General features: G+C 36.4%; 1 protein-coding gene and 1 long non-coding RNA gene across 2 annotated transcripts in view; one reads left to right on the forward strand and one right to left on the reverse strand.

The window, feature by feature from the left end:
• LOC143365937 (uncharacterized) lies at window positions 1–25,704 on the forward strand. Its single transcript, XR_013084625.1, has 2 exons — window positions 1–199; window positions 25,367–25,704. It is a non-coding gene; the product is annotated as an uncharacterized LOC143365937 (long non-coding RNA).
• The window catches only part of LOC143379015 (uncharacterized), a 90,737-nt gene that overhangs the window by 23,047 nt on the left and 41,380 nt on the right, over window positions 1–26,310 (reverse strand). Inside the window, 1 exon segment of the mRNA XM_076831262.1 lies at window positions 23,145–23,330. Coding sequence (XP_076687377.1) covers window positions 23,145–23,330 — 186 coding nt within the window.

Below are 26,310 nucleotides of genomic sequence, written 5' to 3' on the forward strand. Positions count from 1 at the left end.
GTCGTGCATGAAACAGAGTGCGTCGTTAGCAATAATCGCTTATTGCACTCAATTCCTGCATGGCAAAGAGTGCAATACAATTATACGCACGCACGTCATGGCTACTTATGCGAGTCGCGTCAGTTTTTCGAGACCACCGACGTTGTATGGTAGTCATTTTGGAAGTTGTAATTGGAGCTGTTCGACAGTGGATATTTAGGTATTAATTTCAAGCAGCACTGTTTAATTACGAGTTGCTGTTGATGTTTCGTTTAAGAGTACTCTCCCGTCAAAACGCTCGAAAACTACGTGATTTTCATGAATTAAAAAAAAAGAAACTGAACAACATACAGTAAAAAAGCTTTTTGGACTTTATTACTACATATTTGAAGAATAAATAAAAAAATTATTGTTTGAATTTTATCTATTTTTGCCTTAGATACACAGCATTCATTGTACCGCTCTAGAAATTAGAGCTCTTGACGAGCGCCACTGTAAAAAGCTAAATTATGGACCGATTTGAAAAACTCTTACGGCATTCTACTCATAATTAGACTCGCTATCGCCTTATCCACGGAGCTTAATTTTGGATCAGCCATTTTTTTTTTATGCACATATTTATGGGTAGAAAAACTGTATTTTTGCAACATTGTGTTTAAACGTGTGCTAAAAATCGCCGGATTGTTTGTTTGCAATGAAGACGGATGAGGCGATACTCACTTACATATATTTTAAGAATATTTTTAGTTTTTTTATTTCAGACGATCCTATCACGAGTTCCGATGGCGCCCGTCAAGAGCTCTAATTTCTACAGTGGTACAATGAATGCTGTATATCTAATGCAAAAATTGATGAAATTCAAACAAACATTTTTTTGTTTGTTCTTCAAATATGCAGTATATAATGTCGAAAAAGCTTTTTCACTGTAGGTTGTTCAGTTTTTTTTTTAATTCATGAAAATCACGTACTTTTCAAGCGTTTTCACCGAAGGGTAGATACTCTTAATAAAGAGAAGGAGCAGGTCGTTCTTTTTATTGTAGGGTAGAACGAAGGTGGTAGTAACGCTTTGAATACGTTTACGCAAGAACTATTATTTTTACAACAAAAGTTCTTATACGAAAATGTTATTTATTTGACATTATTAAGTCACAACAATTTCGCTGCACGTCAAGTAATGTCCAAGTTATTGATAACAAATGAGAAGCGGAGAAAATGTTACAACCGTCCCTGACCCCGGGTCTTACTTTAAAAAAGGTCAGGTTAAATATTGAAAAACCTTGCAAAGGGGGTATTCATATTGCAATTTTAAATCAGTAAGAAAAAGTTACTTTAAGATATCGAAAGGTAGTTTGATCTTTACACATGTGTATTGTATATCTATACTACTAGAACATGGATGTATGTATTCTAAAATTTGTCATCGGATATAATGTGTGTTACTATCTATTATATGTTTTGAGATACGTATTTAACGTTGTACATTCGCCCCCCTGGTACTACCGCCCCTGGTCCACCATAATCTAGTTACTTTTTACTTACAAGGAAAGATCCTCAACCCGGAAATTCAATAAGTTATGAAACCTTGGGGATACGTGGAGAATATATACGCAATTTTTTTGCTGCCTAAATTCACTATAAAGGTGTGAAATCGACCGTTGAAAATCCGGCACTTTTACCAAATGATAGTTCTAATTAAAAGAAGTAACTCTGTCGGAAAACTCTTTCTCAATTTCTTACAGTTCGCGGGTTGTAACACAGAATCGAAACATAACAGTATTTTCAGGCGTCAATTTCACCCCCTTAGAGTGAATTTGGGCAGCGACAAAATTTCGTAATAAATTCCTATATATCCTCCACGTATCCCCAAAGTTTCGTAATTTTTTTAACTTCTGGTTTGGGATCTTCCCTAGTTAGGCTTCTGAGGGGAATAAAAGCAGTTTCAGTTGTTTAGCTTAAATTTTTGTTACAGCTTTTTAAATTTTTGTCATTGTTTCAAGAGGAAATCGAGTTTAATGTAGAGTGGAACCTCGGCAATTCGAAGTAAATAAGACTTACAGCTCGGATTATCGAGAATTCGGATTATCGAATCTCCACTGCAATGACTTTTCCGGATATTCGATATCCTCTTATACCATAAATAATGATGAATCGTAGAAACGACTAAAAATTTGAAGAGATATATAACATTGTGAGGAAATGGTCATTATCTCTTAAAGTACCCATTAAGCAACAAATTCTATGTAGCACTCCTGATATCTCGACCCAATCATATAGAATGAGGTCAACAATGTTGCAAGAACATCATTAACATATTTCTTACTACATTGCGTTGCACTGCTTCGCATTATATTTTGGCACGTTTCAAGAAAATTCACAGAATAGTAGTTAGGGGCTCGGATGCAAGAAATCTTTTGGGGCTCCAAACAATTTCTCAACGGTAAAAAAACATAACATTTTTTCACGGAGAAAAGGATAACGATAACAACAATAAAGAAAATAAAATTAATAAACAAATAAACATTAACATATTTAAATATATAACTTTCTTATTCGCCATATCATTAATAATATTAGATTATTGTATTATTATATTACAAATTATATTCTAATTTCTTTTTTCACAGTCCTCGCATACCATGGTATGTTTACCACAACCAAAATTATTGTGGTGTGTACGTAGTATTGCCGGTTCTGCGTTTCGGGCGTGAAATTCAAGTCGGTTTATAAAATTAGATTAATTTTTATCAAACAAAAAAATTTAATTCTCATTTCTTCCTTTTCTTCGTGTTTCTTCGCGTAAACAATAATTTACAGAAGCATATTACACCAAGAAGCTAACCAAGAATAAAAAATACCTAATCCAGTGCATTAGGGACAATTTCTCTATGCAATGTACTGTAAACAGGGAAGATCATAGCCACAAAGAAAAAGGACAAATCTTGCAAAACGTGGTCTCCTCGACGATCAGTTAGCGCAACGCAATTTACACGCTTGCAATTATGCCGGCGTTCCGTTGCTGCATTGGCTCGAATATTATTCGCTTAATTAAGACGCGCGGCCTCGGTTAATTAACCACACCGTTAATGCATCACTGCGAGGAACATCGGGCGCCGAATAGCGGAGATTGCGTAAAGTGTAACGAAAACATCTGCCGCGCGGAGGCAGCCTGCTTTCTCGGAGAAAGAGCACCCCCGATGTTTGGCTTCATTTCCATCAAAGGAGAACAACAGCCCTGGATAAACAGCTTACGGCTTAAGACACGCGCAGCATGCTTTCTCGTAGCTTTTCACGCAACATCTGCACATGCCTGTCCCAAAAAAGCCTGCCATGTTTACGAACAAAATGATTACTTCACCCTGTTGCGTTTACTGTATTTCGAAGATTTCCAGAGAGTCTGAGTAATTGTTCATTAGGATATATTTCATGGCTGACAGCAATGCTAACTCTATAGTGGAATAAAAGAATAAACCAGCCGTTGATAGGTGGGGTTGGAAGGGAATGATGTACAGGGTTGTTTTAAAGCGTTGCCTTTGATTGATTATATGTCGCAGTAATCTGCCACAAATTATTCTTCTTGGATTTTTAATAAAGTACAGAGAAAGTGAAGGGATGGAAATTTTTTTATTTTTGTATCGAAATGATGGAATATGGATTATGAGCCACTTATTTGGGAGTGTTAGTCAAAATCGAAATGATAAATCAGTCGGAGTAGAAGTTGAAGTTTTGGATCGTGTGAAGCCTTTCTTAGAAAGCTTATTGCACGCTTTTACACTTTGATGCTGCAAAGTGATTGTATTAGATTGCGGGAAAGTGGAATTAGTGAAGATAATAATTTAGATTTTGTTGTGTATTCGTGACAACTCTTAGTTGGTTACCTAATTTATTAAATATACTAACAGTACGATATTGTGATGGAAACTTCTAAGCTCGTTAAACATATTTTGCTTCGTGTGTATACAATCAACCTAAATTTTAAATTGTAGTGGAAAATTCTTAGCCTCGTCAGATCTTCCTCCATCACGACGAGCGCACTTATCTTGCGTGCGATTACGCACACGAATCTCGGTTTTAAAACATGCTTAAAAAACAGGAGAAGCTTTATCAGTTAACCTGTTGCGCAACTTCCAAGAAACGGTGCTCGATTGAGAACACTATGCGGCGAGATTGTAAAATAATTGCGTATCCCCGTCTGGCGCCAAAATCCATCAGAAAAAAGGGGCAATTCGTTCGTATCTACCTACAAATCCGCTCTCACTTAATAAGGGGTTACCTTGGCCAGGTCAAGAAGTATCGCATCTTTGGGAATTTTTTTCTAAGTGACAAAAACATATTTAGCGATAAAAATTTGTCAATGAAGATAGAGACATCTTTGAATAATATATATAATTTTTTTTTCAAATATCAAAACATTACAAAAACTTTAAATGCGTCTTTCTCGAAACTACGTTTTCCGAAACGGTGTACGCTGTAATTTGAGTAAAACTCTATGGATTTTTATACAACTTTGCACAGATGTTCTTAAATGTATTATCTATCGTCCAACCACCATTTTTTTCGATATTATAATTTTTACCTGACTTAAGCGTAAATAAAGTCCATTTTCTTACGCACGAATATGAGCGTTTTGCTTTAAAGTGTAGCTATTTTGTTATTTTCCAACCAATCGAAAAAATTGACGGTCGGACGATAGAGAATACATTTTAAGGACATCTGTGCAAAATTGTATAAAAAATCATAGAGTTTTACCCAAATTACAGCGTACACCGTTGCGGAAAACGTGGTTTCGAGAAAAACGCATTTAAAGTTTTCCAAATGTTTTGATATTTGACAAAAAAATTGTATATATTACTCAAGGATGTCTCTATCATCATTCACAAATTTTTGTCGATAAAAGTGTTTTTGTGACTTAGAAATAAATTCCCAAAGATGCGATATTTCTTGACCTGGCCAAGATGGTGTAACCCCTTAATGCAACACAAATCTGCTTATAAATCCAATATAACACCGACTTCGACTTAAGGAAGTAGATTTTCGAAGAGGCTTTTGTGAGAAACAGAGACTCGAATGAAATCGACCGACAGACACATGTGTAAGCAAAATTTATTATCGAGTTTAATGAGCACGCGTTTCACTGCTCCGCTGCGGAAATTCCGCGGGCTAGCGGGACCAGCGTGTTCAGCGAAACCTTAATCGTTCCTTATTTACAATCATTAAAATGAAAAATTACAAAGCGACCGACCGATCCGCGTGGTTATTTATGATCCCGCGTCGATTTATCTTAATTATTTATCTTAATTGCGTGCGTCACAGCGGTCCTCGTAACATCGACGTTATTGCGAGGAAAGTGAGAGAGGCTGGGCCCGTATTTCTGCTACCGAGACCGATTAATATCGAAACGCAGCGTAATCGGGTCAGATACAAGCGTTCGCCGGCCACCACGAAGCGCTTGCGGAGATCTATGCTGTATGGGCAGCCGCGCGCTTTCGTCGTAAGTCCGGATTACGAAGTTTTTAAGAGTTCATAGGTAACTTTGTGGAAATTCTCAGCTGTCCATGAAGGAAGACGAAGGAAAAGGGTTTGTGCAGAAGAACAATGCCATAAATAAGTACATAGTTATTTAAACGGACAAATAGATAAGTAAATAGGTAGGTGCGTGGATAAATAAATTCGTAGATGTAGATAGTGGGTACAGATAGGTGAGTAGACCGGTAGATATTTAAATAGATAGATACCTCGACAGGTAAATAAGGTACATAGACACTTAGACATGTAGGTAGCAAATACGTGGGTAGTTAGATGGGTAGATAGGATAGTAGATAAACAGATATGTCGATAATTAGATGGATAGGCACGTGGATAAACACATATATTTATAGGTAGATGAATAGATGGACAGGTGGGTAGGTAGATACATAGAAAGGTACGTGTATAGATAGATAGATAGATAGATAGATAGATAGATATGTAAGTAGATTGATATATAGGATGATAAGCATAGAAATGACTAGATTAGGAGCTAATTATTTACATAGATAGGCAAGTGTATCCAGCAATACGCAGAGGGAGAGTAGGGGAGACCGGGGCTGGTTGTCCCAAGAGGTAGGTTGACTAATCCCTACTAATATATAAAAGTGAAACGTTGTCTGTTTGTTTGTCCTTCTTTCGCGCCTAAATGGCCGAACGGTTTTCAATGAAAGTTTGATTATGCATTACATAGGTCCTAGATTAAAGTATAAGCTATTCTTTTTAGGCTTTTTTATTTTGGAAACATCATAAATAATTCCCGGGTGGAACCGGGTCACGGGTCAGCTAGTTGTTAATAATTTTGCACCGACATATGCTCTACTGTGGAAAGATTTACTGTAAAAAGAAGTCACTTCTACTATGGCATGCATTTATGTCTGACCCTGCGATCGCACGTTTTTTAACAGTTATCAGCGTTTGTCGACAAATTGACTAGGTAAATAAATATTTTTTCTCGCTCTATATAATTAAAATAGAATAAATGTTAAGGGAGTATTTTAAAGTTTGTTTATTAGGCGATCTATTCACGGCGTATTTTTATTTATACATAAGTAATCGAAGGCTATACAGATTGTTGAAGTTAAAAAGATCGGTCGGGGTTGGTTGACTAATATTTTAATAAGGTTTAAATTGTTATTTTCTTATGCAGAAAGCGTTTTTATTTTTTGTTTAAATTCCACTATATTATAAATACATTATAATTTATGTTTAACTTGAAAAAATGTTAAGTTTATTATTAAAATATGAAAGAAAGAAATTAATATTTTATAATGAAACAACTTTTGTGACACTGTGTTATTTTATTACCACTGAGATAAGTTGCTAGTAACATTTTCTTAACTGTTTATACCTATAGTTAACCTACCCCATACTGTAATTCAACCAGCCCCATGATCGGGGTTGGTTGACCAGCATGGAAGGTGTTAGAAAAACTTTAAAATACCTTAATTGTTGCCACATTGAGTCAACCTTAATAATTTAATCAGATAGCCAAATGTATGCCCTATCAAATATACTAACCGGTTTAAAGATATTTCGTCTGTATAATTTATTAAAAATCAAAAACTGAAATCTGGCCTACCAGCCCCGGTCTCCCCTATGCAAGGAGGAAGGGATCGTTAAACAATATTATCTTTGATAAATTCATAGGACTACAAAACTGTTTGTAATTGCGCGATATTTCAATGGCTTTTATCAAAGCCGTCTGCGCTTTACTAATTACGGCCGGGCAAACGCGTACCGTTGAAATATTAGCGAGCTGGTATTGAGTTGAATATCTACGTCAGCTATGCGATTTTGGTGTGTTATTGGAACCACTGCATTTACCAAATAGTTAATTAGCACAACCGTCGAAATTGGTCCGCGTATAAGGAACCAGAAAATGTCGTATTGGATGATTTTGTTCCACTGTAAACAGTTTGGATTAATCTTACTGTTTCGAAGAAAGATAGCTTCCATGGTTTTCTATTGAGAAATCCCAGTTCCTTGTTATGCCTTCCGAGAAAATTAAAGTTAAATTAAATTTAGGAAGACGAATCCAGCAAAGTTAGCATGTAGGTAATAAATCGTTGAATTTATAACTTACAAAAAAAATAACTAGTTTCGCGAACCTTTACTTGAGTTCACTTTCTTAAATTTAAGAAACCCTGATGAATTTGGAGATATTGGCATGTGTAAGGAAGTTTAATGCTCGCAGCGGAACGTAGAAGCCTCAAGCGAGCAGGAAGCCAGTGCCAGGAAGTTCCTTCACCTTTGGGGAACGTGAATTTATCAGCAGCCAACACTACGAGTTGTTAGGGAGCAGCTACCGATGTCCGCCATGTATGGTCACAGCCGATACAAATTGACACACTTCCTTTTAAAGGCCTGCGCTGATTGGGTGGCTTGGTGTGAATTCAGAGTGAGGGCTGAATCTACGATGACGAGTCATAAATTGTGCCCTTAAATGGGATGCGTTGAATGTAGAACGCGAAATCGTGCATGCTCTGCGGGCAGCTGGAAGGTTGCTTCGTTAAGAAGAATCGTAAGCTGCTATTTTGCCAAAACGATTAACATAATTCGAATATGTTTAACAAGATGTTACAGTTTAAAAAGAGCCTCTACCTAAATAATTTTAAATTCTGATTATTCCCTGCATTATTCAGTCGAGTGCCTTTTTACAATATTTTACATTAATTTGGATGGCCAAGTGTAACTAAACCAAACTACTAAAATTTCCACTCCTCAACATTTTTTAGTAGGTAACTGTCGCCAGAAAGATAATTCTAATAATCCAGTAATGTACAAATTGATTATTAAAATATGTTCATGAGAAACTAAAATTAGATTTATGACACACATTTAATCACGTTTTATCTTTGCACCGTAATTATAAATAAAATACATAGGCACGCACAACATTTTCCAATTTGCTTTAACGGCACGCTACTGTATATTATTTCGCCTATAGTGAAACGTATTCAGAATGATTTAATACCAGGAATAGATTTGCAGGAAGAAGCAACTGATTATTTAGCTACATCGATTAACTGCATCGTCGATGTTTGTTTTTTTTTTTTGTTTACAGATAAATGTTCGCTGGAACGCCATCGGACATTTAAAGAAGGAAGGGTAGGAAGAGCGTATCGGCATATGAGATCACTCGACATCCGGTTCCACGTTGCTGGGTGCATAGAATGATCTGTCAATGGGAAGTGCGTTATCGCAATGCGCGTGGTATGTCATCCTCCCTTTTTCATTATTCGCACTCTTTCAGCTTGACCGGCGTGTGCTTTTAATGGGGCGACCTAATTCTGTGAAAATGCAATCTTGCTCGTAGGGAGGGTAAATAAACGAATCCAATCGAACGATCGATGCCGCCGACTCGATAAGAGAAATGTGCGAATCTGGGAATTGAGAAAACCTACGGAATGGAATAACAACTCCATAAGGAAACAAAGTGAAATGAAAATTAAGTGAGTGACATTTTATTATTTGTTATATAACGTCTTTTAGAATCACCACTTCTTTATCTTTGCAGTAGCAACTCTTTTTGCGAATTCTTAGAGCTACCAAAATGATGCTCAAAATGCTTTATTTAATTTAAAATCATTACTTAATTTATTCAAGTTTTATGTTATTGATATAAAATTCGTGGGCAACGTTTACCTAATTTGTGGTTGTCACAAATCTGGGGAAAGTTTTGCATTATATTCCGAACACACTACTTCGTCGCATTTTAATAATATAATGATACAAATTGAAAATTAAATGTGTTTAATAGTTAAAGCCGGGAATGTCATACAGTACAGAGTATTGGTTGATTGATAATTAATATCCTCGTGTGCTTAACTTACTCCAATACTAGACTTTACACGTGATGTTGGTACTATTAAATCTTAATATATAAAGCAGAAAGCTTTTATATGTTTGTGTGTTTGTCTGTCACCTAAAAACTTTCGAACGAGAAACTCTGGGATCACGAAATGTGCCTCAGCTCATTATGCCTGACTAACCTCGATGAATGTGACCATTTTCACAAAAAAAATTTTTTTTTTATAAAATCAGAATCTAAATAACGGGCGAAGCCGAGTAGTAAATCTAGTAGCTCTCCTTTCTTCTTGCCATCACTCTATTTAGATCGCTCAGAAAATGTACGTTATCATGTTCCTCAATGAATTAGGAAACTAGTTTAAATTCATAAAATACAAGAAATTCCTAATATATTATTCTGGAGTTTCCTCAATTTTTTTTATAGTAAATATAAATGACGAGGATGATGACATCTCCAGAATTTCTTCTAAGAAACTTACTAAATCTATAATTGCCCTGCAATTCGTAATGTCGAAGGCATTTGACAATTTGGGGTTGATTCTGATTAGAGAAGGGCTGTTTCGCCATTGTCCAAATGAAATTTGACATACTCGATGGAATTCGATTTGCATGCCAAATTTTTTCCGTCGAAAGTGTCGCCAGAAACTGCGAGGTATTAGATTAAAGCGATGTGTAGACGATTGCAGAACGGAAACGGTTCTCACCCCCGCGTTTCGCGATATGAGAGGACGAGCGAACGCGTAGGACTGCGCTGCGTGTATCCGTTCCATGGCTCTTATCAACTTTCGATGTCCCTTATCGCACCGTGAAATGTACCGGCAAATCAACAATGGGCCCAATATGAATTGAAAGCGATTACTCCGATTTTTTATCTAGAGACGCGGTAGCGTCTCGACGCCTAGTACATGTTTCAACACCCTGCATATGTCGACTGTCGCTGGCCCGTATCTTTTACTCGTAAATCGGCCAATACAACCTTACCTGAAACTTATTTCATTAATATCTCATCACGCCTGCAATATTTCCTAAATTTCAAGGCATTTTTTGAATGAAAACCGCAAGTAAGATTTCGAATAATACTAAATTCAATAAAATTGATCCACGTACGACAGAGATATCGTAATATGTTGGCATGTATCATACGAAAATGGTAAGATTTTCTTCTCCCTGTTCTTGTGATTCTCCAGTCAAAATTTTCGTCGACATAATATAAAAGAAACTGGCCACGCCAAGTATTTGACTTCCAGGCCGCGGACATCTAGACAAATGTCTAGATCTTACATTTCATCTTCAATTACACACATTATTAAAATGTTCGTGATTATTATAAAGCACCTCTATGTACTTGCAGCTCATTTTGATTTCACATCTGTGTTTTATATTGTAATAATTATTATTTTCTATTTTTTGTGATTTAATTATAATACTCTTTTCCGTCCTCGACTTTTTCATGTACTTGGCGTAATTTTTTTACTTTTTTTTAAAAGTTTTTTAAGGGGATTCAACCCTACTGTTCTCTTTCTTCTGTTATTAATGAGCTTTCTGTGGTGCATACAGGCATTGCTAAAATAATGTTAATTGCATAAGTAATTGTACAATTCTCTTCTTATTCAGTTTATCAGGCTTCAGGCAGAGACAGGCAAACATTTTATTTAAATAGAAATTTCGAATATCGAATGAAAGTAAAAAAATTATTATCGAATGAAAGAATTAACTTTATTCACAATTAATCTAAAGTTAAAGTAACTGTTATTTGATCCGTTATTTCAATAAGTTTTTATTTAGTTAATGCCCAACTCTGTTTTCAGGAAACGCTAATAACTAATCGATGTGTTCCAATGTATGTAAATTTTATGAATAACTCATAATTAGCGAGTAATATTGTAGAGGATGTTCAAAACTGTACATATTAATTTATGTAATTATTTTGTCCGTTTCATGCTATTCTTAACGAATCGATTGATTAATAATTCGAAGTTTAATTTATTTGCTTTATTCAATTGTGCCGGAAATAAGGATTTGTGTTGAACAGCTGTCTCCTTCTTTATCGAATAAAGGAAATTCGTGGAATGAAAGGTTGCTCCTTCGTGAAGTGAAATTTATATTATAGAATTCAACGACCATGCAGTTATTAAATATTTCATGAAAATAAGGAACCTTTAATACTACCACGTTTCGTGAACATTCACAAATTGAATGTTGAAAATTCGTTCTACTCTTTACATTTACTTTTAATATTTTACATGAGACAGTGTCATCAATAATGCAATAATTCGAATTACCGAGTGATTCAGGCCTATTTTTAAACGCAGAATTTCCTACAAATGACAAATCGAAAATTTGCAGGGCTGTCTTATCCAACATTCACAGTAGGCACTACGAACCTACAGGGGCCTACGAATTTGCAGGGGCCTACGAAAGTCTAAAAATTAAATTCTAAACAGGAATGTACCCTAATATAACAAAAACAAAATTGAAAGTATAAATTAATTTAAAAAATAATGCAAAATAAATTAACAATTGAATGACATGAACAATAAATTGAAAGGGCTTACAAATACAGTTTTTTATGCAAAAGAGCCTAGGGCCTACGACGATCCTAAAACGGCCCTGAATAATTGTGGTGATTGCATTCCAATTAATATTGATATATTCGCAAAAATATTACACAGTAACAATATCCAACCAGTTGCGATAAAATAATTATCCATATGAATGTAGGTATTGTTTACACTTTATTATTACTTATTTCTTTAAAATCCAACTTCATAGGAAAGAATTTCCACTGTCAACAGCCTTTATCTAAAAAATGGTATCTCCTATAATCTCGTCTGAAACAATCGAACTAAATCTACCACAACAAAAACAATAAACTTCACAACGGCGAAGGTGTCTCTTGAATACATTAAATTTAATAAAGCCTACTAAAATGAACTAACATCCATTTATTAGCCGCACAGAGCAGCCAATTATAAACTCAAGCCAACTTTAATGCATTACGAATAGTTGAGTTAATGAGCACCTACCTAATTTAGTTTTAGTTTAGATTTGTCGAGGCAAAATTTTATAAACACCGTTCGTTTACTGCATCGACGTCAGGAATGCTATACACCACCCCCTTAACAAGTTAACCAAGTGCCCATCCATACATCTACCTAAAACTCAGATCCCCGGCAAAATCCTAAACGTCCTTTCGTCTTTTGTATACGTTTTCGTGTAATCGGCGACGGGGTGGTTCAAAGTGCGAATGTCACGACGGGGTTAATGGCACGTAAGTTCTGTATCAGAATGGAGGATGGCTGCGTGGTAGGGAGGCGTATCGGCGCACGGAGATTTCATTATCGGCGCTTAGATACCCTACTTCGCTTCAGTGAAACAAAACAGGGTTTCCACGTGCTCATCTCCACGCTCGTCAACGTCGTCGGCCCGTTGGCAACGTGGGTGTGCGACTTATTCTGTTCCCTTTTTTTGCCGTCCACGTGTTCCACTCCCTGCCTTTTTTTTTCACCCGGCCTTTGATCGGTTTGAGAATGGCCACGTGGACGGGGATGGGATTTTCCGATTGTTTTTACAGGAAACAATCTCTTTAGCGCTTTGAGTGGCGTGGGATTTGAAAAGTGCCCCTTAACGTTGGCCAGTGCAGAGGGTACAAAGTGAACTTCGAGATTTGGTTTGCTTTCAGAGTAAACAATCGAGAACTCTCGGGTTACATTCGATGCTTGCCAGAAAATATCGACATTAAAATCCGTCAGGACCGTGCGCGGGATGGAAATCCCTCGGCGTGAAAACACGCCCAGGCCAGTCGAAGTGGGAAATTGGGGAATGTATTTTTGAAACTGATACGAAGCTGTGATTGATGGCGGTGGCATTATCGAAGGCAGTGGGTAATGAATACGAGGGATGAATGAGGATGAACATATATTGTTGTATGCGAAGGCATGGCGGTTGAAGATTAATAAATGTATTGGTTAGGGTAGAGGAGGATTGTCGCTTCTGTACCAAGCTCTGTTTTCAATAAAATTAATAAGTTCCATTGAATAATTTTCTGTAATTCGTAGTAGGATTTATACAAAAACCGACTTTTGAACAAACTGGTTTTCGAATTCCACTATTCCCCAAAACCAGTTACGCCAGTTTTTGAATTTTTACAAAAAAAATATAATTAAAATAGTAAATAAATATTTGTACTTATTTTAAAAATCGCCAGTTTCCTCAATATTATGGAATTACAAAAATATAACAACATAAAATATAGGTAATCTATACAAAACCAAATAAATAAAAATATATTAAAATAACTAAACTCCGTACAAATACGTACAATTTTTTAGTTCATTTAATATTTATGGACCTACAAAAATATAATACATTAAAATATGCATTCAAAACCAAATGAAAAAAATAAATAAATAACTAAAATCCGTACAAAATATAATATTTGTAAAAGATGATACCAAATTATAAATCTTTATTCCATTTAGTATTTTTTTCTGGAAATATGAACGCACGAAGATTAGTTTTACCGTAAACTGTTACCTACTACAATATGCTTGTGTCCGAGGCGATTTCAAGTCAAAATGTTAACGTTTTCAATTAAGTAATTAATTCACTTCTGCATATTAATTCTAGTATATAAAATCGGTTTTTTAAATTTATAAACCAGTTCCCGAATTTTACAAATTTATAAATAAAAGCCGGGTTTTAAAAACCGACAAACCCTAATTCATAGTTTGACACACTGAAAGAGTAGTTGGTGGAAAATCAGCCCTGTCTAATCAACTAATAAGACGTGTCTTTTTCTGGTCGACAATCACATAGCACGAAGGGTAGATCAGTCATCAACCACTTTAGAAATTTAAAATTGATACACTTCTACATCCACCCTCCCACTCTGATCCTTCTCTGAATTCAATGCATTTTAACCACCCAATCAATCCTCCCACCACAAAAGATTGTCTACCAAAGCGGACACCTAAAATCCTGTTCCAGAATCCCGAAATTGTAGAAGTTCAGAGTCCCACAAAAATATTCACCAACAATCATGTCGAAGTTATTACAGCCTATTTTGATTACCAAAAATTATATCGGGCCTGTAATCCAATACAATTTCCCGTCAATCCAATGTAATTTTGTGTAAATCGAACTATAATTGAATAGGAATCGAACAGCTGCATAAATTACACATGTAATGCGAGTGACGGTTGGCTGACAGCCGATCGCAGGAGCGGATGGAAAAGCGAGGGCAAGCAATCAGGGGGCGGAACTGGCAACAGGAAAAGTCCGCGTTTCCAGCGTTTAATTCGTGCCAATCCTGATAACGAGACAACGACGTGGATGACAACGACGACTCCATCGGCCGCGGCCGTTACAAAGTCGCTGCACGTGGGTATGCGCGTAATATGTAATATCGGGGTAATCGTTACGTAGATAGGGATCAATGCCAAACGCGAGGAACGCGAGATGCTGTAATTTATCATTAACGCCTACGCCGAGAGCTGGTCCGAATCGTTAACCCGAAGCGCAGAATTGTGCCATTCCCACCACTCTGCCGTTCTTGTAATTTCGCAGCGAGGTCTGCTCCGTCTTTGCCCGCTTCCATCGGCATTTCGCGGCGAGGACGACTCCACCTCGGCTACCGTGAATCGGAAACATTATCGTGGAGCTCCGCGACCACTAACTTTGATTAGCCGGATGACATTTTCGTTTCTTTCTCACAGCTGGTGCGCCCAAGCTTTGGAAGGTCTTGTAGCTTGATAGTTTGATATTTGATTAGTTTTTTTATTTATCGTATCGTTATATTTTATATTTTTATGATTAATGAAAGGAATGAGGTAATGCGCAGGGCAATGTTATGTTAATGAGGTATTTTGATTAAAAGCTGAAGGTGAAGTCAAGCTGTATGGTAATTAAATAAATTGTGGGGGTGAATATTGGCAGATGTTCACTGAATTTGTTAGCTCGCATGCTTATTATTCTAATAACTTTCAGACCAAATGGCTGTGTTCGAGAAGTAGAACTTTGTATTCTCTTGGGGAATTGGGTTAAATAGCATGGAACTAACTAGTTTCCGTAGCTCTGAGAATCTTAATAATTTGGAGGGACTTGAATCCTTTGGAAGTTCGTAAAGTGAAATATGTAGTTGACATTTTTAAGGTTCACAGATGTCTAAGTTTGTTTTTGTCCAAAGAATTCTTAGACAAGTCCGAAAAGGAAACTGAACGAGGTAAGGAGTCACCAAAAAAAGAATTATGTTGGTGGATTTATAACTTAAATGCTACTGATCGATAGACGAAATCAATTTAACAGTCGCTTATGCGTAATTGAATGTAACTAAACTCGACTTTTCTCGTATGTCTTAAATAATCATTATAGTAATATTTTATTTCTTATATCCGTTCAAGTATGTAATATACATATATAATATGGTAGATTTATTCTTCCTAAGGCTTAGCGTTAGAATCAAGAAGGGATAAGAATCGTTAATGTCTGCATCATCATAAAATTTGCCAGAAAAGGTGTCCATTTTCACTTGTTGCATCGGGAACGTGTAATCCTGCGCCGGCGAAAGCAGCATCCGCTCTCTGGCAAGAATCATTAAATCAAGTTGACTTTTTTTTTACTTTTTACAGACATTTCTTGTAATTATTTCACTTTTGGAGTCCTATAGGTACAAATTAAAATTCATTTTCTAATTTTCATTTTCTAATTTTCATTTTCTAATTTTCATTTTCTAATTTTCATTTTCTAATTTTCATTTTCTAATTTTCATTTTCTAATTTTCATTTTCTAATTTTCATTTTCTAATTTTCATTTTCTAATTTTCATTTTCTAATTTTCATTTTCTAATTTTCATTTTCCAATTTTCATTTTCTAATTTTCATTTTCTAATTTTCATTTTCCAATTTTCTCTAAATCAATTTTTAATTTTCTATGTCCTCTTTCGGAGAGATTGAACATTTTTATGGCCGATAAACAATCGAACATTTTAAACGGAAGAATAACATTATGAAGCAACTACCCGTGACTAACTAAAAACAATTTCTTGTTGACATTAATATTCAATGGAAAACCTATTGAAGAAGACCCTCAGTCAGAGTTGAAACGTAAAAATATTGCAAATATCAAATATATCAGTGTTAGCAACAACCACCAAGTTACTCTATATAATTGGAAAGGAACGATGACGTTTTTCCCCATCGACATTGTCATACATCTGGGTTTTCAATCTGCAGCTACATTTTTCTAGTGGATCGAAAACATTTAAAAACATTTAATTATACCTCGGCATTCGAAAATGCTTTCGCATGGAGATAAACAGAAATAAATATTTTGACAAATAAACTTTTTTTTAAAATAATAGTTTCATAAAGAAATAGTATTTCAAATATATATATGTTAATACTAAATCATACAAATACCATTGTGAAATGAGTATTTCATTGAAATATAAGAAAATGGCATTTCAAATAATTATATTTCAAACAATACCTCTTATCCCAAATTCAAATAATAATATTTCATATAATGGCTGAGTGACTGACAGCACACAAAATTTGTGTAAACATAGATACCTGCGTTTAGAAATACTTGCAATAACTATTTACCCGAAAATATGTAATGTTAAGAAGGTAGTGAGCGACATTTGGAAGATCTGTTTGGTTTTGAAATTTGTGTTTCCTATTTTCGATCCCCTATTTCCTATATTCGAATCCAAGTCTAAATAGTAAATAGTATTTGCTCATGATTTAAGTATTTGATGAAATAGTAATTTCAAATAGTATTTGATGAAATAGTAATTTCAAATAGTATTTGATGAAATAGTAATTTCAAATAGTATTTGATGAAATAGTAATTTCAAATAGTATTTGATGAAATAGTAATTTCAAATAGTATTTGATGAAATAGTAATTTCAAATAGTATTTGATGAAATAATATGTGATGAAATAATATTTGATGAAATAGTATTTGATGAAATATTGTTTTCTAATAGCATTTGATGAAATAGTATTTGATGAAATAGTGTTTTCAAATAGTATTTGATGAAATAGTATTTTCTAACAGTATTTTATTTAAGCATTGAAGGAAATAGTATTTGCTCATGGAAATATTTCAGTTTTTAGTATTTTGTCTCATACTACTTTAAATTTCCCCCAGTCCAGCAAACGACCCACTAAGCACTTAAAAAGCATATCATTGTAAGACCTTCCTCCACTATCATCGAGTATCAATCTAAACGAAAGAAATTTTTTCCTGGAAGTTGCCTCTGCATGCTCACATCGGAATCCCCGGAAACGAGGCGTGCATCCTTAGCCATCGAGTGGAGCATCCGTTCTCCAGAAGGGACCATGACATCATCGCGCGCGTTTATTCCAGTGCGCGGCTCGTGCAAATAGCGAGACGAAAAACGCGTTATGCTCGTGAAGCTGTTCAATAGGCAACTGGGAAATTGAACACATTGCCACTGCACCACGACAGAATCAGAGAAACGGGGGGCATCGTTACGCGAAAAGTTAACCGTGGACGATAACGTCGAAACGGCGATCAGGTTAATCGAGCTCGGCCACCTCGACTTTACGATCGTCGTTGGGAATAGTGCGCGAAGATTTACGACGACCAAGCTGACGATGAGCTCAATGAAATTTGCATACAACCGGACGAGAACGCCCGCGTTCCGCTTCGAATTCCCAAGTAAATGAAAAAATCTCCAGAAAATCGATTCCCCACCTCCGTTTTATCGTCGCGCGTCTCACCCACGTTTCCAACAAATCCTTAACTGCGACGAGATCGCGCGCGATTCCACCTACGCTGAAGCCTTGGATCGAAGTTATTTTGATGAAACCGCGTGTACCTAGACAGTGCGTGGATCCTCAATGATTGTGTGGAACGAACAAATCGGACGGTTTTATGAAGAGACGCGAGGGAACCTTTGGAATTGCAGTTGCGCTCCGTCGTGAATTCATCGTAGCTCGTGGAACATTGGGAATCTTACAAGGGAACGTATCGAATCCACACACGCAAATTTTCAAGAGACTCTACAGATTTGCAGAATAGTGAATAATAATAAAGTTGGAATTTCGACCGTAAAATTAAAAAAAAAAATTAAAACATATGATTTAGGCGCACAGTTTCGGTCAATTAAAAGTGAATAATATTTGACATATATTCTTTGTTATCGGCAAACATCCATGTCGATGGGGTGAAAATAGCCCTGAATTTTCTAAAAACTGAGCAGGGGCTGGATTCGTCTTTAAAAAAACACATTTTAAAAAATATTTATTCTACGACAATAGTTCCCGAGATATTCCAGAAAATATGATTTCAAGCCCCAGCTTTAGGGGCTGTTTTCACCCCTTCAACACGGACGATTGCCGATAACAACAAATACGTGTCAAATAGTTTTGACTATTTTGCAAATCTGCAGAGTCCCGTCAGAATCGGCGTGTGCGGTTTTAATATGTTCCCTTGTTAGAATTTGTGGAGGAACAGGTGTTAATAATTTGTTAATTAATGTAGGTTTAAGATTGTTATAGGCGAATGTATTCTGCTGATGTTTTCAAAGATTTTGGGGGAAGGTGAGAGGGAGATTTATGATGCTTATTATTAAGCAATTTATTGTGATTTAATATTTACAGGAAGGAAACATGAGAACTGAATTATATGTACTCTGACAATGAAATATATTTTAGTAATAGTTTCTTGAATGCACTAAAGCTTGAAGGCTAAATCGATTTGGGAATTTTCTGACACGTATCAAATGTATAGTTTTTGAAGATATAAGTGTTTTTAATATTTAAGGGGTTGAAGATGACCTTGTAATTTGTTTATGAGTGAAAAAGATCAATTTCATAAAACTGTAAAGTTTTGAATGGAAAGTGGTGAGTGAAAATTGTAGAAAATAAAGAAGAAGTTATATAAGAAATATTATTGTAATTTAGCACTAGTAATAAAAAAAGTACCAAATAATACATCTTTTGCTTATTGAGCAATATTTCAATACACAACTTCAAAAAAAAATGACGTTATTTCATTCTACATATACTTAAAGCAATCAAAGAGCTACAATTCCGAAACCACTAAGAAAATGAAATGATTTCGCTTCTTCGTAAAAAATTCTACACTTTGTCTATAATCGAAGGGTAAGGGAGGAAAAACTGGGAGTATCCAATTTTCATGATTTTGCGATTTATAGCATATTTTACTGGTGGCAACAGGGACTGCAGAGCCGTCGAATCACAAAGGGTTGTAAAGTTCAAATACCCCGGTAGATAACGTTCAAGATTTGGTATACTGTTTAAAAACAAAAATACGAAATCCCTCCACTCTTTGCCTAAACACAAGCTTCTGTCGTCAAGGTAAAACAAGAAATTATTTAAGAAGAGAGTTGTATAAGAAAATTAAATTCATTGAACCTCGTTTCTTTACTGGTACCTACACTAAAGTATTAACACTTAATTTTCTCGATAAAGCTACTTTGTGACATTTCCTATGTTTCCCCTTACTTATCAATTATATTTCACATGCCTATATACTCCACCTCCACCTCCAAATGCATCTGATATAGAAATTTAAACAGTTAAGACACTCAATCAGCCACCGTGCAAAAAAGTCACTCCATTAAGTCCGTCATTAATTGGCCCCCCGTGCCCTAAAGCGTCACAATTTAAAACAAACATCAGCCGCGAAATTCATTACCACGGTCAAGACTAATTGAGCCCATCGTTCGCTACGTCTGACGCGTCTTGTCAGATGGCAAAAAAGGGTCAGGGTTTCAAGCAAAATCGGGGATACTGGCAACGTTGCAGTGGTCGAAAAGTTCGCCTTGTGCAGCGTTACCAGAAAGGGCCATGACGTCACCCCGTCAACTCGTTCGGAGCTGTTGCTGTCCTGATATAAAGATGCAATCCGTACGTGTCGTGCGAGAGAAAAAAAAAAGAAAGAAAAGAGAAATGCGCTCGTAAACCCTTATCTGGCCGCGAAGTGATAGACGCTCATTAAAGGAGTTGGCCGACACAGTCGTCAAGCGGGCAGGCTCTCAGCACCGTTTCGATAAAGTTTCTTATCACCTCGTTACTGCATCCTCTGTTCTCCCCGTAACCTGATTCAACTTTTATGTAATTCAATTTTACGCAATCTCGTTCCAAACTATCGCGTTTTCGCCGGGGCACAACCGCGCCTTTTGCATCTGCAAGGTAGGAATGCACTTTTGTTTTCACTCAGATTGTAGATCCACTGTAATTAAATAATCTACACGTTAACGCAAGGTATTTCAATAATTTCCCATCCCTTTTTTCCACGTCACGCAATTTAACGTTGCCCGTTTTTTTTTATCATTAAAAGTACTATTGAGCTGTCGCTAGGGTGGATCGAGGGGATGTTCGATGCAAAACGAACAGGCATACATCGCACTTTGAATTCGTGATGAATAAAATCTCGCTAGATGGCACTGATTAATATCAGGCCCTTCAGTACCCGAAGGTGGTGCTTAAATTCGATTTTTAAAACATTGCACGGACACCCTAACATTTTGTTCTCTATACTGAAAACGAGCCTGGTTAAAATTCTATTACATTTCATAATGTTTTGGGGGTTGCTATGCGCTTATTAATATCTTAAATAAAATGCTTGGCGTCATTATATCAAGAATATCCCCCCTTCAGAATAATATATGGCAACCCACCTTACCAGCTCTGGCTAGTAAGCATTACCACTAGACTTTTATAAATATGAATTGGCTACTTTCAAAAGTTGCTGGTTCACAAATTTACTTTGTAATAACATTCCCACGTCAAGTAAATAAGTTTAAAATATATAATACGTCGAAAAGAAAATTGCATTTTTCTCTAAAGAACATAAAATTCAATGCCTGGTAGCAACCCCCAATAAGTAACTGAAAAAAATCAAATAAATACCACTTTACTTACTCATAAGGGTGAACGCATTGACATGGTGGCCGTGAAAAAATACAAAAATAAATTTTGGGGTCAAATAAGCTCCTCCCTATTGTCAGCCAACGCTAAGTGGTTGGAAGGCGACGCAATTAAATACGGTATGAGGGAAAGAATCTTCGTTGTCAGCAGGGGAAAGAATCCCCATTGTCACTCATCGAAGGCTGTGATTTTCGTGTCACGTCATGTCGTATCGCGAAGGGGCGGGAACGAGTTGCGAAAGAACGGATTCGCGGCACTTCTGTGCGAGAGCACCGAGTGCGGGCGGACTTCGTGGGAGTTCGTGGTAATTTTCTCTCCTTCGACCTGCTCTTCCCTTCCTCCGCATTTGGAAGCGTTCCGTTTCTGGCCGGTGACGCCACGGCGCTTTTTTTATACTTCTTTCGAATCGCGTACACGCTGCTCGGAGGGAATAATTGCATTAAAGGCGAAGAAAAAAAAGCACGTGTCTGGTGTCCTCGTTAGTTTGCCAAATGATACAGGCGGCGATCGCCACACGCGACTTCGATTAGTCCCCCTTGATTGCATCCAGAGTAGGTATGGCCTTCTTACTTTTTTCTTCTTTTTTTTTTAATTAATGAGCATTGCAAGCTTTCGTGATATGGTTTCAATTAAAAGATAAAAATTTGGTCTTAACTGATATTATTGGTAATCGTTTTGGGTGCAATTGGCAATTGAAATCCTTTATTTTGAATGGCAGAATAAGCGGGAGGCACGAATTTTGTTTTTATTTTCTACTGTAGGTTTCAATTTTGGGGGGACAAATATTATACAGGGTTTGCCTTGAACATTTATTGCACAGAGGTGACGATTTTATTCAATTCTGATGGATGAGATTCAGGAAATTCTCACCAATGCAAGTTTGAAGTACGAAAGCAATCAAGGCACAGCTGCGATACTACTAATTAGCGTAACTCTGTTATATTTTATTTTCCATCACTACGCCCACGGTGTTATGTTTAACTCACAGCAATAAAAAAAATTCGGCTGTCGTTCTCATTAACAGTTTTACGTTGCGGTCGCGTCAGTGACCAAAAATTCTGCCCGTACTCTGTGAAACGTATTCGCGTCGTCATGTGTTTTCTTATTATTCCTGAATGTAGCATCACGTTTTAGCAATCAGTTTCGAACATAGGCGGTTGGATAATAATTACGACGTACATTAAGTACGAGAGATTTTAACAGATTTTGGAATGAAGATCGTGGAAAAAAAACATTTGGGTTGTTCGTTAAAAATAAAAGATTAAAGGTCCCAGTATCGACCACGTGAGAATACTATTCGCTTAAAAGCAAGTGTTTCTTTAATGAATGCATGAAAATAATTAAGGGCGTTTAATCCCTAACTTGAATTTACATATTTATGAGAAAGTACGACATGAATTTTTACAGCAAAATTATAATGAAAAGTACGTTGAGTCTTTTCTCTTCTTTACAGAAATGTATCTGCGTTTATTCTCGGTTACTTTATTTTCCCCACTACTTGAATTCATAATTGAATATATTCTACTAAATTTAATGAGTTACTTTATATCTTTGCGTGGTGCAGATACTAAACGCGAATAACTTAAATAATTCATCTGTCTACTCTCGTGACATATGCGCCACATATGATGCGAACCACTTTACAATACCATTGAAATTGATAGTACATCAAATTGCAAGGAAATTAATGAGTAAAATGATTTGAATTTCGATTTCTAGCTACATTGCACTATGAATTTATTTCTCAGGCTTAGCAGCAAAATAAAAGCTACTGGCCCATGAAGGGGACGTGGTGGCCAACGGGGACATTTAACTCATATGGTTGAAACAATCGTGGAAGGAATTTAATTTAATTTTGCAAGTTTAGAGATGGTGGTCGTGGACGAAAATTGTTCACTTACCCTGGTCCCCTTTTCTCCAGTGCCGCCATATTCTCCGCCAGCACCTTTTTCACCCTTTGGACCGGGGGGTCCGTCGGGACCAATGTCACCCGGAAGTCCTTCCGGTCCGTGTGGTCCAGGGATTCCGGGGAAGCCTGGGCCACCTTTTATTCCCGTGCAATTGCATTTGTACGAATCCCTGCAGATCTGAAACAAACGAACGAAGAAAATGAGTTAAACATTTTGTTTATGCATTTGGGAACTATAGTTTTTACGATTATTTTTCTCTTTACTCTGTTTCGAGCAAATGTAGAATTCGTAGAGTTTCATGAAGAGACCTAGCAATTATTTTTACCGTTATTTACACTTAACACTGTTGTGATTTTAGGAAATTTAGTTTGTAGTAAAATCGAAGTTTGCAGCGTTGGCATGGGTATGACTTATAGCGACATAAGTGCGGTGCGTTATAAAAGGTATAATTCATTTATTTACTAATTTATTTACGTACTCATTCGGTTATTTACTTATTTATTTATTTCTGTTTATACGGGGAAAGCCCTTTTATACAAAAATAATAAATTTGGTAGCAACTCAGGGGAGCGTCTGAATTAGTATTCTATTAAGCAGTAGAACTTGAATCTTTTTACAAAAAAGTAGAGAGCAATTGAATAAAATGCAGCACTTTTTACTAGAAAATGACATTAAACGAAACGTGTCGCAGTGAACTGTCTTTTAAAGGAATTCTTTCGCAAGATATCCACTCTCCAGGGTATAAACACAATGTAGTCTATAAGAGATTATTCTCCCTCGACATATTAATTCAATTTCTGAGTTTTATTCGTATGAGAGCAATTACTTCTAATAGACAGCCTGTTATTCCACCAAACAGCATAAAAAAGTATTTTCATCAAATGAAATACCGACTTACTCGCATCTTCTATGAATGGAATAATTAAAGATCGAACTGAAGTTAAGATCGAAGCCCAAATCTCAAATCAGAGGTGACAACAGAAGAAGAAAGGAACTAATTAAGAATTAGTTCGACATCGATCCGAAGATCAGGTTGCACAAGCAAGAATTTGTATGTTGACTTTGGTGGCCCCGCTAAAACCGACGTTGATTTGTGATTGAGTTGTACTACTGCACCCCAAGGAGGTGATCCACTTTTCTATTTGAATATCCCGAGGAAAAGGAGCAAAATGGGATGGTGCTTTCCCGCATTATCCTGGCAGCTCCAATGCTTACGTCAACGAGACTTTAAGATCTGCAAACCTCCAAGTTTCGAGGAAACCCTATTACGAAGTGTGTGCACACGAAGCACGTGTCCCTTCCTCGATTCGTTCTTTCATCTCCTTCGACTGTAACCCCACTTCGTGTACCACCTCCCTTCGACGCGTTGCAAAACATATTTCACACTAAAAAATAGAGCTGCCACTGTTTACGCCCCGTGGGCTATTCACGTTGGTTATTCAGGTGCTCGGGTGTTTATTGTGAGTCGAATTTAGAGATTTGGAGCGTTAACCTTAGCGGCATGTCGGAACATCCTACCCGGTAGCTGGGAAGAATCACGTGTAACCGCGACGATATAGCGAGTTCGAAGACTCAAACACCCTGCAACTTATTTTCCACTTATATTCTTCGCCTTTCTAATTTTTAACCGCAAACAAAATATGCGTAGTTTTTTCGGATTCTTTGTGGAGCATTCGCGATTTAACAATGAAAAATAGGCGGGTAATGATAATACTTCAAAATGGTATTAGTTTACGTTTTCTTTCCTAAATTCGAAAAAAAAGCGAGTGTGAAGCGTAATTTTATGAAGCGTTAATGTTTTCTACATTCTGTATAAAAGTCTGTAGTAAAGGTTTGAAGTGGCAGCACGTACCGACTGGACTAACATTTTTTATTGAAACTGGAAGTGTAGGGGGAGTCCGGGAGACTTGACCATATGGGAGAGTTGAGCCGCTTCAAATATCTGTTTTAAATTTCGCTGTTAGTCAGGAAAACGTTCGTGTTCAGAGTGAAATACAAAGTAAAAGCTCAATTAAAGTATATAAGATAATTATTGTAATGTCTAAAGTTTGTGGCTACTTATTATAAACTAAAGCAAATTGCTTTTTTTTTTTCATTTGTTTCCGAGTTACTAGAGTATGGCCAAATCTCCCCACATGGTGGGTCATATCTCCCAGCGCTCGGGGAGGGATGAGCCAAATCTCATTTTTTATAAAATTTAATTTAGTGCTTAGGGGAGAGCGGGGACAAACGTAACGGCGTCATGAAAGTAACACGCCTTCTCCCGCCTTCCACAAAAGTTTCCAAAACGTTTGCTTTACATAGTTACGCGTGTTTAGTGTTTCTTTTGCTTCACGGAGTCACGCTGAGCAATACGACGATTCGTACACCGTGGGCAAGCTGATTTCGTTATTTCGATCATTCAGGTAAGTGTCTGCTCTCTTGGTTTTTTTTGGATAATATTCATAGTTAAACTGTAGACATCGATCCAATTATTTGTTAGAGCGTTCTTAGATAATGTCTTTATAAATTCCTGTATTTGATTTCAATAAGTCTTGTATAGTTTGTACGTCGTAACAGTTCTATGCTGAAAGACATGGCTGAGGACAAAAGTAACATGTTTCTGTAAGTTTAAAGATGCCTCCCTATATCCCAAAAGAGTTGACTCCAATATTAACAATAGTTTTTTTTTAAAAAATCATAAATATTAGTTACTTTTGGGGCCGTTACACGAGATTCCATATTAAATCAAATACACAGTATCAAAGATATGTTTGAAGCTGGTTATGCTTTTTAATCGTTAGGTACCTACTTAAAATATGTTTATTTAAATGTTTGTTTCTATCGTTTCTCACAATAAAAAATCCTATTTTGCTTTGGAAGAAGTGTTTTTAATTAATTCTACTGAAAATAATTAGTATTACTTTCGTCCCCATGGTATGTTCCTTTCGTCCTACCCCTGCAGGACAAAAGTAACAATGACAGTCACTGCGGAAAATTGCCATAACTCTTTGACTACTTATCACGGAAGGCTGAATTTGTGGTCAAATGATAGACCAAGAAACACACTATCTTAAGGCATAATTTTCGTTTTTATATCTGTAAGAGGTAATTGGCAGCTAGGCTAAATGTAAAAAGGGTTACGTTTGTCCCCGCTCTCCCCTACATTTATTAACTT

The sequence above is a fragment of the Andrena cerasifolii genome, chromosome 2, assembly GCF_050908995.1.
Source record: "Andrena cerasifolii isolate SP2316 chromosome 2, iyAndCera1_principal, whole genome shotgun sequence".
Classification (NCBI taxonomy): domain Eukaryota; kingdom Metazoa; phylum Arthropoda; class Insecta; order Hymenoptera; family Andrenidae; genus Andrena; species Andrena cerasifolii.